We start from the raw sequence: 14,736 nt of genomic DNA, 5'->3' as shown, positions 1-14,736 counted from the left end.
TTTCCCCTTTGCCCTCCTTTGCCCTGCCCACCACCCCCAGATTTCCCACAGTCAATCCCCACACTGTTGTCCATGCCCATGGGTCACTCATACGTGTTCTTTGCATGAATGACCACCATTCATTCAAAAAGTCTTCCACCACTGTCCCCCTCCCCACATCCCTCTTCACTGTCAGACTGTTCCCTGTTTCCATGCCTCTGGTTCTATTTTGCTCACTAGTTTATTTTGTTCATTAGATTCCTCTTACAAGTGAGGTCATATGGTATTTATCTTTTGCCAACTGGCTTATTTCACATTAATAAAATATGTATTCAAATATGAACTTGATCATCAAAATTACATTAATTTTGAGTACACATTTACCATAAAGAATATCAGACTAGTTAACATTGATTTCACTTCTGTAAACTGAGACATTTGAGCCCAGCCAGTTATTTTCTTAGATGGACTCAGTGTTTGATGATAGAACCACTGCTGTCCTGATGTACTAGAAGAATGTGCCTCACAAGAGCTCATCCTTACATTGTTTTTCCCATAAGAAATGACAACAGAAACACAGTATGTTCAATTAAGGATGTACAGAAACACACAGATATAGATCCTATCAAAGATGAAGATCTACAGCTTTGGGGGGATGGAGGGATGGAGCAAAAAAGGAAGAGGACTCATGGCCAGGAAAAGCAGGGTGGTGACTGGGAGGGAGGGAAGGGGCAAGCGGGCATAAGAGGGATAAATTTTAATGGAAAAAGTATAATAAAAAAAGATGGATAGATAAATACATAAGATAGAACTATGCTTTTTTTAAAAAAAAAGTCACAAAGGGCACAGGGCTGTGGATCACTTTCCACCTGAAATAAGTGAGATTCAGTCACATGTGACAGCAATGAAGCCGATGGCATGGACGCCCTTTCGAACATTCAAGTCTATCCTTTAAAAAAAGAGAAAGAAAATACCCTCAAACTTAAGCAGATGCCCTTTCTTTTCTCTTTGTAAAGGGAACGTGATTTAAAAAAGAAAATATGAAAAAGCACATGAAAAACCCTCAAAAGCAAAAAGAAAAACATTACTTACCAAGTTAGCCATATAAATTGTGAGCAGCCCTCTCCTGAAAATAATTTTTAAAAAGAAATAGATGAGATTAAGCATTAATTTAATTATCACTTTATCATTTTTGAAAAATCTATCAAAATAATGATGAGTTGAGAAAAAGGGGTACATTATTCTGAGCCCAATTTTCAGTGCCCCAATAGTGGGATCTAAATAGATTCTACAAGTCACCTTGCTTAGCTTTCATTAATTTAAATTCTTTAAAAGTACAATTACCTAGTGATTTGGTTTTTGGTTTTTTTAAAGATTTTATTTATTTTTAGAGAGGGGAAGGAGAGAGGAAGGGCGGGAAACATCAACATGTGGTTGCCTCTCATGCAACCCCTACTTGGGGACCTGGCCTGCAAACCAGGCATGTGCCCTGACTGGGAATTGAACCAGGACCCTTTGGTTCGCGGGCTGGCACTCAACCACTGAGCCACACCAGTCAGGGCCAAAGTGCCTTGTAATTGTTAACCAGACTTCTGGGGATCATTTCACAGTATTTAATAATATCTAATCATTATGTTAAATTAATATATGTTATAGGTCAATTATATCTTATTTTTTAGAAGTATTATTGCCTTGTTATTATTTATTAATAGGAAGAATAGTACAATTTGCTATTCGTATGCATCAGAGATTTGCAACCATTGTGCCACAAGGATTTTTAAAGCAGGCAATGCCTGACTCCTTAGTTGGGGGCGCTGACCTCTTTTCCCTTAGATTGTCAAATAAAAAATGACAACAGGAAACATAACAGCCGTCGGTGTGAATGAATCAAAATTATACCTATTATCCCTGTCAGATTGGCAAAATAGATATAATACATTTTCTGGGGTGCTGCAAAATTTTAGCAATCGGTTTATGTATGTCATGAGATGAAGATTATTAATCTATATTTATGGTAGAGAATTCCCAACTTAATAAAGAATGCTAAGGAATTCATCTTGCCAAAAAGTCAAAGCTAAAACAACTCTAACTAAACACAAATTTTTTCAAAAACATCGGGTCTTTGATTCGCTTCACACACGATACAACTGTTTCATAGATGTGATTACAACTCATACTAAATCACCTTAATGTTCACCTTCCTTGTTAAGTGAGGAGTCAGGCACTAAGTGAACCTTCTAATGTCAAAGCTCAAACAAAAGTTCTGTAAACAATTTACAGGAAAACTGCATATTTACCAAGTCTGTTTAATGAGAATTCAGCTAGAAACTCCCAAATAGGGACAATTTTATGCCTTTAACCTCTTTATTTAACTTGTACTGCACAGATCATGAATGAAGCACATCTTATTCTCTAGGGAAAAGGTGGTTCATGTTTTATGAGTTTAAGAGGAAACAAAGAGTTTAAGGGAAAAGTAAAAATAATAAATTCTGAAAATGATAAAAACTTGAATTTCAATTACAAACATTTTTAGTATTCAAAGAAAACAAATACTTTACATATAAAACAAGTACTGATTTTGCAGGTACAGACAGCAACATGAATGAAATATTGCCAATGGAATATTCTTGATGTGAGGTCCAGTCACACCTAGTCTGGACTGTTCATTATTTAAAATGCATTAGTCAGATTTCTAATATTACCAAAGTCTCATGGAGGCCGTATGATTTACTTGAGTAACGCTGAACTTAAGTTAGGAAATCAGGGTTCCAATTCACTTTAATTCTCTGGTACTATATGTCACTAAAATATGAAACAAGACTTGTTTTCTAAGTTACATTTTTTAACATAAAAACCATTTTTAGAAAGCTTTCATCTATCATCAGCACACACTATAAACATCACACTGGCTCTATTCTAGTTGCAGGGAGAAGGCGACCTCGGCACACCTACTGAGCATACCACCCTGAGCAGCCCCCCGCCCTCACAAAGTCGCTCTGCAGCGGGTCCTGGTGCACCGCCCCGGAACAGAAGCCTTCCGGGGTTCTTTTAAAAGGAATTTCAAAGGCACTGATAAGATGATCTGTAAGATCCCTGCTGGCTCCTCTTTTCTATGATTTCTATATATGAATTGAAATTGTTTCTACTAATCTTTAACAATCTTATCAATTTAACAAATTCTAAACCAAAGATGTTCTAAGAATACTTATTTTAAATAAATTACAGAAAGAAAAAGCAGGTAACATCAATATCCAGAAGTCACACGTATACAGAAAAGATAAATCCTTCTCAAGGGAAACCTACTCTTACTAAAAGCTAATTATCTATAAAGAATAAAACAATATTCTTAATTATACAATCAAAATAAAAATATTTCTGTAATTTCAGTGGTGGAGCCTGATAATTGATGTTATTATGAAGTGAACCAATATATAATGCTATCTTTAAAAACATTTGTTCCACTCATCAAATTCTGTCTCTAATACTCAATGCAGATACAGTTTCAATCACTAGCTTCTATCTATCTGATGATATAAATGTTCATCTTTAACTACCAAGGATATATTACCTTGTTTACCTCTACATTTTCACAATGTTCAATCTAATGGGCACTGAACAGTGAAATTACTAAACAAGGTGTTACTAGAACCCAACCTATAAAGAGGAACACATTATAGACATACATTATAGAAATAAAATCACAAAAGACAGCCACCAAACAAAGGGACGGCCAATTAAAGAAACCAATGTATTAACAAGCAAAGACGTGATCAGATTATCTTACATTTGCTTGAAGTTTAACAATTTGTAAGGTATAATCAATATTCTGAAATCAAGCTTTATCCTCTCAAAAGTCCTGTAGTATATGACTGTCTAATGACTATGTTGTACACCTCAAACTAATGCAAAATAATACTGAATATAAACTATAATTGAAAAAAATCTTAAGCAAAAAAAATATTCCTATGAATTGTAATACAGATACTATTATCCTCACTCTACTAAAAAACAAGAATCAGAGAAGTAGTTTCCTTAAAAATATAAAAGTTGCCCTGGCTGGTGTGGCTCAGTGGATAGAGCACCAGCCTGCGAACCAAAGGGACACCGGTTTGATTCCCAGTCAGGGCAATGCCTGGGTTGCAGGCCAGGTCCAAAGTAGGGGTGCACAAGAGACAACCACACATTTATATTTCTCTCCCTCTATTTCTCCCTCCTTTCCCCTCTGTCTAAAAACAAATAAGTAAATAAATAAGTACATATTTAAAAATATATAAAAGTCACACAAAGACAAACTGGAATTAAAAGTCAGTTACTCTGACTCTACAGTTTTGTGTTCTTTCTAATGCACTGTTTCTACAACAGAAAGCCTTACTAAATTACCTTTAAATTTTGCAATTAAATCACTTTTTAATCAGGTATCCTAACAGGCTTCTGTGCTTTGCGAATGAATAAATCTTTGACATATTCTTACTATTGAAGAAGAGTGTTCCTAGATCATGTCCTATTCTGGTCACAAGTTTCAATTTATCGTTCCCAAGTAATGAAGATTATCTCCTTCCCAGTTTTATCTAAATTCCAACCCAGCTCTTGTAGCCACAACAATGAGAGGACAAGATCTGTGACGGGCATGACATGCTGGATCATTGACGGGGCCGGGCTCTTTTGACAGGTTTCCCTGGTGCACAGTCTTCAGTCTCCTTCCCAGTGTCAATGACGGGGGCAGAGCATGAGAACAGTAATGTGCTTCCTCACTTCTCCAGAGATGTTCAGTATCTTAAGAAACTGGTAAGTTAAGGAAATGCTATTTTATTATTTAACACTTGACTATATCTAGCCTAAGTCTGAAGACAAACAGGTCACTCCCTTTGTAATGAGTAGTGTCTTTCTGGAAACTGAGTTACATATTAAAACACTGCTACAGCATGATGGGGAAGGGGGAGGTGCCAGTTAGAACAAAAGGTGCCAAAGGCCTAAAGAGGAAGGGATAGGGTCAAGAAGGACAATGACTTTTAAATTTCACATAAGATTCTGATATATGAATACTCCTACTCGGCTGAGAGTAAGTGGATTAAAAGATTGGTAAACCTTGCGCCCTGGCTGGTGTAGCTCAGTGGATTGAGCACAGGCCTGTGAACCAAAAGATCGCAGTTCGATTCCCTGTCAGGGCACATGCCTGGGTTGCAGGCCAGCTCCCAGCAGGGGCCAGTGCCCAGCAGGGGATGCACCAGAAGCAACCATACATTGATATTTCTCTCCTTCCCTTCCCTTCTACAAAAAAAAAAAAAAAAGATAAATAAATAAATAGTTTTTAAAAAATTGGTAAACCTCAATTAGTCAAGTATTTCTTTAAACCATAATTTGTTTTTCTTTTTTTTTTTTTGATAAGGGAAAGAGGTGACTATCTTAAATTTGTATATATTTCAGTGGCCGTGCACATCAGGGGGTTCGACCTAAAAAGTATTAAGAACCACTGCTATCAGAACTTTGTATAATCAGAGTATCACTATTCCTGTGGAAAAATATTAAAATAATCAAATTTTCTTAACATCTTAGTGGATTAAAAGGAATCCTCACATTATGGAGAAAGTTCAGGTATTACTTTCATCTAATGACATTATGGTATCTAATTAGATGAGCAATAATGCTTTTTATTTTGTAAACTCTAGTGTCTATATTCATTTAGCTAACCTTCTCAAGCTTCTGAATGACACTGTATGTAACACATTTCATAACTAAGGTTACTAGGCAGTACAGTGGAAATAGTGTAAGTTCTAAATTATAAATATATAGTGTATATATATATTTATAAAAATATTTGTGCTCTACAAATGAGTAGAAATTAGAAATTAAAGAAAAATATAGTGACCTTAGTACATCTAATCTGACAAAGACTTCAAATATGCAAAAATGAAACTAAACTAGCTAACAATATACTCATTGGACTTAGAAATGAGGACAGTTTTATATAAAATAGCATTATTCTCTAGTGGTTCCTAGAATCCTAACCAAAAAAAAAAACTCATAGTAAAAATTCCTAAACATTGAAACCATTTACTAGGAGATGCTATTTAATCATTTCAAACATCTTTTAAGGTAAAATAGATTTCCATCTATCAGAATGTTTAATAAGAGTATAAAACTACTTTTTTAAGGTATAAAAATGAATAAGATAAACTTCTAGTCTGCAGGAAGAGTCAATGATCATAACCTACTATATACAGTGTTTAACACAGAGTAAATTTTTCAGAAGACTGCAAAGTAAATTAATTCTCATCCTGTGAAGATAACATGAAGATAACTGAAACATGAAGATGCCGAGAATTTGTAGACAAAACATATGGTATTCTTTTACTCACACATTATATATATAATATTCATATATATTCACATATACATAAAACATAGAATTCATTCATTTTGGTCATAACTACTTTAGGAGTTTCATAACTATAACAATGCGATTTAACAATTCAACCCATTTGTATGCTTAGAATAAATATGCAGTTTTTGATAGTTTAATCCATGTCCATTTTTTGAGTGCCCCACAGTTTTAATTTATCTCGACTAATACTAAAAATCAAAGCAAATTCCATAGCAATTCTACAAAGCAAAATCCATTAGAACAACTTCTTTCTGCACCACAAACAAAGCACTTCCTAGAAAAAGAAAGAGAAGACTAGATCTTAACAGCCCACCTAGAGATAAACTAGATGTTACCAAAGCTTCCTGCTGAGTTCCTATGATCTCAGTTCACTGTGGCACAGATTTTTTAAGCAACCCTGGAAACAACTTCAAAGCTTTCTCAGAACCCCACAGTGATGCGATTAAGATTTAAGCAAACTGCCCTCTTACTAGGTGTCAGGAACTAGCTGGCAAAGCATGTTGAATTCTATAAAGGGAGGAGGGGGGACAGGGAAAGATATGGATGGATGGATGGATGGATGGATGGATGGATGATGGACAGATGGACAGATAAATGGATGATGGATAAATGGATGGGTCACTGGGAAGAGAAAAAATGAAGGAAATAAAGTTAAACCAATTGAGATAAAGATTTATAAATATTTATGACTATAGAGCATCACTTTATATATACATCATATATACATATGTGTGTATGTGTATGCATAATCACTGCATGTTCCCCATTAAACGTTTTTTGAAACACTGATTATACAATTGAGTCCAAAATGTATAATTTCAGAGTGAAGATTTCACTATTATACAAATCTTTAGAGATTTAAAAAATTAGGACTATCACTATTTACTAACTAGAAAAAATACTAAACTCCACATTGTTTCTTCCACTTTTACTAATATATTACTAATATTTCATTTTAAAGGATGGACTATATACACATTTTAACTGACCACTAACTCCCTAAATGCTGTTGTCCCAACCTCTAACCTCAGACCTTGTACTCTGGGCTTTCACACACTGATCTTCTCCCACAGCTTCAATGACCACTCAGAAGAAAATACCTCCAAATTTTATTGTTACAATCACCATGCATCTCCTGAATCTAGACTCATATTTCTAGGTGTCTATTGGCTATTTCTACCAACATATCATTTATTTTCTTTGTGAATTAAAGTCATAATTATAAACTCCTTTTCCCTAAAGTAAAAACTATAATACTAATGTGCTTCATTTTAGTTACTAGATGTAATAACTTTAAAATATAAATAACATCAACCTGTATAAATTATTTACAATCTATTAAAAGGTATTGATGCTTAATTTATTAAAATATTTAAAATTTGTGGTAGAAACAAATAAATACTTTTTCAAAGCAAAAAGAGACAATTGCCCTGGCCAGGTGGCTCATTTGGTTAAGAGTGTCATGACGTACACCAAAAGGAGAGGTGGCATCTCTCTCTCTCTCACATTCACGGGGGTTCTCCTGCTCTCTCTCAACCTCTCTTTCTCTCTCTCTCTCAAATGAATGAAAAAAAAAATGCTTGCTTGAGGATTTAAAAAAGAGAAAAACAGGCTACTAAGTTAGCTTTTATGTACTTCCAGATACACACAAACCAGACTTCCTTAAAATAAGGCAAAAAAGATTTGCTTTGCTAGGTTTTAAGGTTAACTCCTAAAACATAAAAAAAAAACCCTGCTTTATAAAAAGTCACTAGCTTCTGAACAATACTAAAAACTAATATTTAAACTTTTTAATTAGACCCCAAACTAGAATTTGTGCTTGATATATATATATATATGCTGTCAATTAAAAAAAACTAAACTACTTCCATATATTGCATCACTTGATAATAAGCAAGAGCAATAAATCAACACATCATTAATAGTTTGACTATATAACAATCACATCAAGATAAGCATCAATTTTCAGCAGCCACCCTTATGATAGTGCTTAGAGAGACCTAGACTTAAAATTTTTATTAGTTTTTTGAAACAGTAAAACCACTACAATTAATATTTAGAAAAGGTCATAATCTATAACAGCTATAAACTTTTTGTGAATGCCTAGTGTCTACAAACTAAACTTAAGGAAACGCAAGCACTCAAAGAAAATAATACCTGAGAGCTTTTTTTCACATTTCTATTTTTATTTTTTGCCTTCATTTTATTGTTGACTCTAATAGAGATATCCCCATTTTTCCCCTTTGCCCGCTTCCACCCAAAGCTTCTTTTTAAAAGTTCACTATATTCTTCTGTCTTCTGAGCTCCAAGTACCTTCTTTTGCTTTTGTAACTTATTTCCTGAGCCCAGTTCTTCTACCTTGTGATTTTTTTTTAAACTTTCTCTTATACTTGGAGTTTTGACTCTGAATTCTTTCCTAGCCACAACAAAAGTACCAAGGTCTGCTCTGCTGGTGTAATACTGGTGCCCTTCTCGCCACCAATATTATGGTGCTAAGACTCGGACTGCCTTGCCATGACTCAGATAGTCCTAACGTGGCAAAATGCAGCATGACCCCAGAGAAGCCTACACAGGGCCTATGTGCAGACATGGAGCCGCGCAAGGTACCAGCAGGGGCCCACTGCACCCCACTCTCTTCTTGCTTTGCACTGGGTGGACTCTGGTGAGTTTTCCTTGGAATTCCAAACCTCCCTGTTTTAGGAATGGCAACATGAGGAGCTCTGTGAACTCAGTCCACAGGAAACAACTATAATTGGTGAAAATTACAGAAAAGGAACCTTGTAAAATCTCTAGAGATATAAAGGCATTTTATATGCCTAAGGGCATATAAAAATGAAAAAAGTACTTATCCAAGTAAATCAAGATGGAATCCAAGACAGCAGAGGAGCAGATGAGCTGTAGTCATCTATTGCCAGAACGTGAATGACTAACTGAAGACAGGCTGAAGAGAAATCTTATAACCAAGGATTACAGAAGAAGATACATTCAGACTGCTCTAAACAGATCACCCAGGGCCAGTCACAGGTAGCATCTGACATTGGGCGGAACCAAAATCCCTCCCAAGGACTTCCGCCAAGATGGAGGTGTAGGTGGAAACACTTTGCATCCTCTCACAACCAAATCTAAAAACAACAAAGTTTTAACAACAATAAATGCAACCAAACCACACAGAAATCGACAATATGGAGTCCGAAAACAACGAAATGCTCAGCTAAACCGGTGAGAGAGGCTAAGCCAGCAGCAGAACGGGTTGGGCAAAAAAGATCCCCGACCGGGTGGTGCGCAGGCAGCCAAGGGCACGGATCCCAGGTGCGGGCTAGCTACGGGCAGACACAGGGAAGACACGCAGCTGCCTCTCTGCGGTCAGTCGCGCATTTACGCACAGATAAACCAGTGAAGAGGCAAGCATTGAGACCACGCGGCACAGGGCGGCGAACTCGCACATTTCCACTCAGATAAACAGGCAGGGGCGAGCAGTAAGGAGGACCAGGCCAGCAGAGAGGACCGCCATTGCTCCCTCTCTGACCCTGACCCCAAATGCAGCGTCACAAACCAGTGACCTAGGTGTTCCCACCCTGGTGGATACCTAAGGCTCTGCTCCTCATACGTAACAGGCACAAACAGATCAAAACATGGCTCAAGAACAACTCAGAGCCCCAGAGCTGATAAATCTAAGCAATGAAGAAAAAGCCAAACTTTCAGATGCACAGTTCAAAACACTGGTGATCAGGATGCTCACAGAACTGATTGATTTTAGTCACAAATTACATGAACATATGAAGGCTAAACTAATTGAAATAAATGGTAATGAACAGGAAACCAATAGTAATGGAAACAAAACTGGGACTCAAATCAAGGGAGTGGACCAGAAGGAAGGAAAAAATGACCAAACAGAAAAATAATGAAGAAACAAGAATGCAAAAAAATGAGGAGAGGCTTAGGAACCTCCAGGACATCTTTAAACCTTCCCACATCCGAATTATAGGGGTACCAGAAGGGGAAGAGGAACAGCCACAAGTGGAAAACTTATTTAAACAAATAATAAAAAACAACTTCCCCAATCTGGCAAAGGAAACAGACTTCCAGGAAATCCAGGAAGCTCAGAGAGTCCCAAAGAAGTTGGACCCAAGAAGGAACACACCAAGGCACATCGTCATTACATTAGCCAAGATTAAAATGAAGGAGAGAATCCTAGAAGCAGCAAGAGATAAGGGGACTGTCACCTACAAAGGAGTTCCCATCAGACTGTCAGTGGATTTCTCAAAAGAGACCTTACAGGCAAGAAGGGGCTGGAAAGAGGTATTCCAAGTCATGAAAACCAAAGACCTACATCCAAGATTGCTCTATCCAGCAAAGCTTTCATTTAGAATGGAAGGACAGATAAAGTGCTTCTCAGATAAGATCAAATTCAAGGACTTCATCATCACCAAGCCCTTATTATATGAAGTGTTAAAGGGACTTACCTAAGAAAAAGAAGATAAAAAAGATGAACAGTGAAAGGACAGCAAACTCACAGTTATTAACAACCACACCTAAAACAAAAGCAAATTAAGAGGACAGCTAGATCAGGAGTGGACCATAGAAATGAAGATCACGTGGAGGGTTAGCAACAAGGGAGTGGGAGAAGGAGAAGGGGGGAGAAGGTACAGAAAATAAGTAGCATAGACGGTAGGTAGAAAATAGATAAGGGGGAGGGTAAGAATAGTAGGGGAAATATAGAATCTAAAGAACTTGAGACACGTGGTCATGAACTAAAGGGGGGAATGGTAAGGGAGGGGTGTGCAGGGTGGAGGGGAACAGAGGGGGGGAAAAGAGCAAATGTAATGGCATAATCGATAAAAAAAAAAATCCCTCCCAAAAGGCCGAGAAACAACACAACCAGTGGCAAGCTTCAGAAAACATCGAAGAAAGATGGAAAAACCTTCACAAGCAGCATACCCAAAGGATAGATGCTGGCAGGCACCAAACCCTACTGAGGCAAATTCCTCTTTGTATGGTAAGCACCTGCACAGCAGCCACATGCCACGGTCAGGGTTGAGCCTCACTGTCAGGCAACCCACGGGTCAATCCTACACACAAATGGGCCAATAACAATCAACATTCAATTATAACAAAAGAGCCCAATAACCCACACAAGAGCCATTCCTGGAGACTGCACCACTGGACCCCACAGAACACCTACTACATAAGGCCACCCCGCAAAGACTGGGAGTAATGGCAGATCTGTATCATACACAGAAACAAAGAGACAGCCAAAACAGGGAGACAAGGAAACAGGCTCCACGTGAAAGAACAAAAGAAAACTCCAGAAAAATTGCTAAATGAAATAAAGCAACCAATTTATCAGATATAGAAATCAAAGTAATAGTTAGAAGGATGTTCCAACAGCATGAAAAACGGCACAGAAGCCATAAAAACCAATCAGAAATGAAGAATACAGTATCTGAAATGAAGATACACTGGAAGGAATCAAACAGTAGATTAAATTAAGCAGAAGACTGAATCAGCAATTTAGAAGACAAGGTAGAAACAAAAAATACCCAATCAGAGCAAGAAAAAGGAAGAATTTTAAAACATCAGGATAGTTTAAGGGACTTTTGGGAAAACAGGAAAGGTACCAACATTCACATCACAGGGAAACAAGAAGAAGAGAGAAGAGGAGGGGAGAAGAAAATGGAGAAGTAAAAGGAGAAGAAGGAGATGGAGAAGAAGATGACAACAATAACAGAAGAGCATAGTTGAAAGAATAAAGTAGCAATAAAAATGTATCTGTCAAAAATCAATTTAAATATAGAGGACTTGCAGGCAAGATGGAGGCATAGGTATATACACTTTACCTCCTCACACAACCAAAAGAATAATGACAACCAATTTAAAAGGAAAAGGTAACCAGAACTAGAAAACCAAACTATATGGAAGTCCAACAACCAAGGAGTTAAAGAAATATTCATTCAGACTGGTAGGAGGGGCAAAGATCGGCAGCTGGGGCAGAGAGGACTCACAGCAAGGCAGCTGCTAGAGGAACAGGACAAACGAGGAGGTGGCTGGAGGAGTGGAGAGTCCCACATAAGCCAGGAGGAACAACTGGGGAACGAGACAGACTGTACAACCCAGGGTTCCACAGCCAGGGGAAGTAAAGCCACAAAACCTCTGACTGAAAAAACCTGTGGTGGTGGGAGAAACTCCCAGCTGCATGCTCTCCTGGGAGAAACCCACAGGGTCCTAGGACATCCATAAACCCACCCACCCTGGAATGAGCACCAGAAGGACCCAATTTGCTTGTGGGTAGCAGAGGAAGTGACTGGAAGCTGGCCGAGAGCCAAGCAAGCAGGATTCTTCTCTCTCTGACCCCTCCCCGCACATACAGCACCACAATGCAACAATGTGGGTTGCCTCACCCTGGCAAATACCTAAGGCTCCACCCCTTACAATGTAACAGCTGTGCCAAGGCAAAGATATAGGGCCCAAATGAAAATACAGATCAAAACTCCAAAAATAGAACTAATCAATGAAGACAGAGCTAACCTATCAGATGCACAGTTCAAAACACTGGCAATCAGGATGTTCACAGAAATGATTGAGTACGGTTGCAAAATAAAGGAAAAAGTGAAGGCTATACAAAGTAAAATAAAGAAAAATATACGGGTAACTAACAGTGAAGGGAAGGAAACCAGGACTCAAATCAATGGTTTGGAGCAGAAGGAAGAAATAAACATTCAATGGGGACAGAATGAAGAAACAAGAATTCAAAAAAAAAAGGAGGAGAACCTTAGGAACCTCCAGGACATCTTTCAACGTTCCAACATCCAAATCACAGGGGTGCCAGAAGGAAAACAGGAAGAGCAAGAAATGGAAAACTTATTTGAAAACATAATGAAAGAGCACTTTCCCAATATGGCCATGGAAATAGACTTTCGAGAAGTCCAGGAAGCTCAGAGAGTACCAAAGAAGTTGGACCCAAGGAAGGGCACACCAAGGCACATCATCATTATATTACCCATGATTAAAGATAAAGAGAGAATCTAAAAAGCAGCAAAAGAAAAAGAGACAGAGCCCTGGCTGGTGTAGCTCAGTGGATTGAGCATGGGCCTGTGAACCAAAAGATCACGGTCCGATTCCCCGTCAGGGCACATGCTTGGGTCAAAGGCCATTTCCCAGCAGGAGCCAGTTCCCAGCAGGGGATGCACCAGAAGCAACCATACATTGATATTTCTCTCCTTCTCTCCTTCCCTTCCCTTCTAAAGATAAATAAATAAAATTTTTAAAAAAGAAAAGGAGACAGTTACTTACAGGGAAGTTTCCATAAGACTAGCAGCTGATTTTTCCAAAGAAACCCTGCAGGCAAGAAGGGGCTGGAAAGAAGTCCCCTAAGTCATGAAAGGCAAGGAACTACAAACCAAGATTACTCTATCCAGCAAAGTTATCATTTAGAATGGAAGGGCAGATACAGTGCTTCCCAGATAAGGTCAAGTTAAAGGAGTTCATCATCACCAAGCCCTTATTATATGAAATGTTAAAGGGACTTATCTAAGAAAAAGAACATGATCAAAATATGAACAGTAAAATGACAAAAAACTCACAATTATCAACAACTGAACCTTAAAAAAAAGCTAAGCAAACAACCACAACAGGAACAGAATCACAGAGATGGAGATCACACAGAGGGTTATCACTGGGGAGGGGGAGTTACCAGTGAGGAGGGGGAGAAAAGGTGCAGGCAATACAAAGCATAAGTGACAGGTACAAAATAGACAGGGAGAGGTTAAGAATATATGGGAAATGGAGAAGCCAAAGAACTGACACGTATGACCCACGGACATGAACGAAGAGGCGGGAATGCTGGTGGAATGGGGGTGCAGGGTGAAGGGGAATAACGAGAAGAAAAAAATGGGACAACTGTAATAGCATAATCAATAAAATATACTTAAAAATCAATTCAAATGTAAATCACTTAAATGCTTCAATCAAAAGACACAAGGTAGCTGAATATTTGGATAAGAAAATAAAACCCGTATATCTGCTTGTCTAAAAGAGACCCACCTCAGAACAAAAGATATGACTGAAAGTAAAAGGATGAAGAAATATATTTCATGCAAATGGTAATTTTTTAAAAACCCAGGGTAGCAATACTTATATCTGAAAAAATTAGACTTTAAAACAAAGGTTACAATTAGAGACAAAGAAAGACGGTACATAATAATAAAGGGAGCAATCCACCAAGAAGATATAACCCTTGTAAACATTTGTCCACCCAACATAAGAGCACCTAAATATGTAAAGCAAATCTTCATGGACAAAAATTGCAAGATAGACAATAATACAGTGGTAGTCAGGGATTTTAATACCCCATTGACATCAATGATTAGATTTTCCAA

The 14,736-nt window shown here is 37.7% G+C and overlaps 1 protein-coding gene across 1 annotated transcript in view; it reads right to left on the bottom strand.

The window, feature by feature from the left end:
* TMEM135 (transmembrane protein 135) overlaps window positions 1-14,736 on the bottom strand; it is a 240,976-nt gene that overhangs the window by 195,164 nt on the left and 31,076 nt on the right. Inside the window, exon 4 of the mRNA XM_037142832.2 lies at window positions 1,072-1,105. Coding sequence (XP_036998727.1) covers window positions 1,072-1,105 — 34 coding nt within the window. The remainder of the gene's footprint in view (window positions 1-1,071; window positions 1,106-14,736) is intronic.

Source organism: Artibeus jamaicensis, unplaced genomic scaffold (assembly GCF_021234435.1).
Source record: "Artibeus jamaicensis isolate MK-2021 breed Jamaican fruit bat unplaced genomic scaffold, CSHL_Jam_final contig_64, whole genome shotgun sequence".
In the NCBI taxonomy this organism is placed as follows: domain Eukaryota; kingdom Metazoa; phylum Chordata; class Mammalia; order Chiroptera; family Phyllostomidae; genus Artibeus; species Artibeus jamaicensis.
Note: the sequence above shows the minus strand (reverse complement) of the source record. Positions and strands in the feature narration are given on the sequence as shown.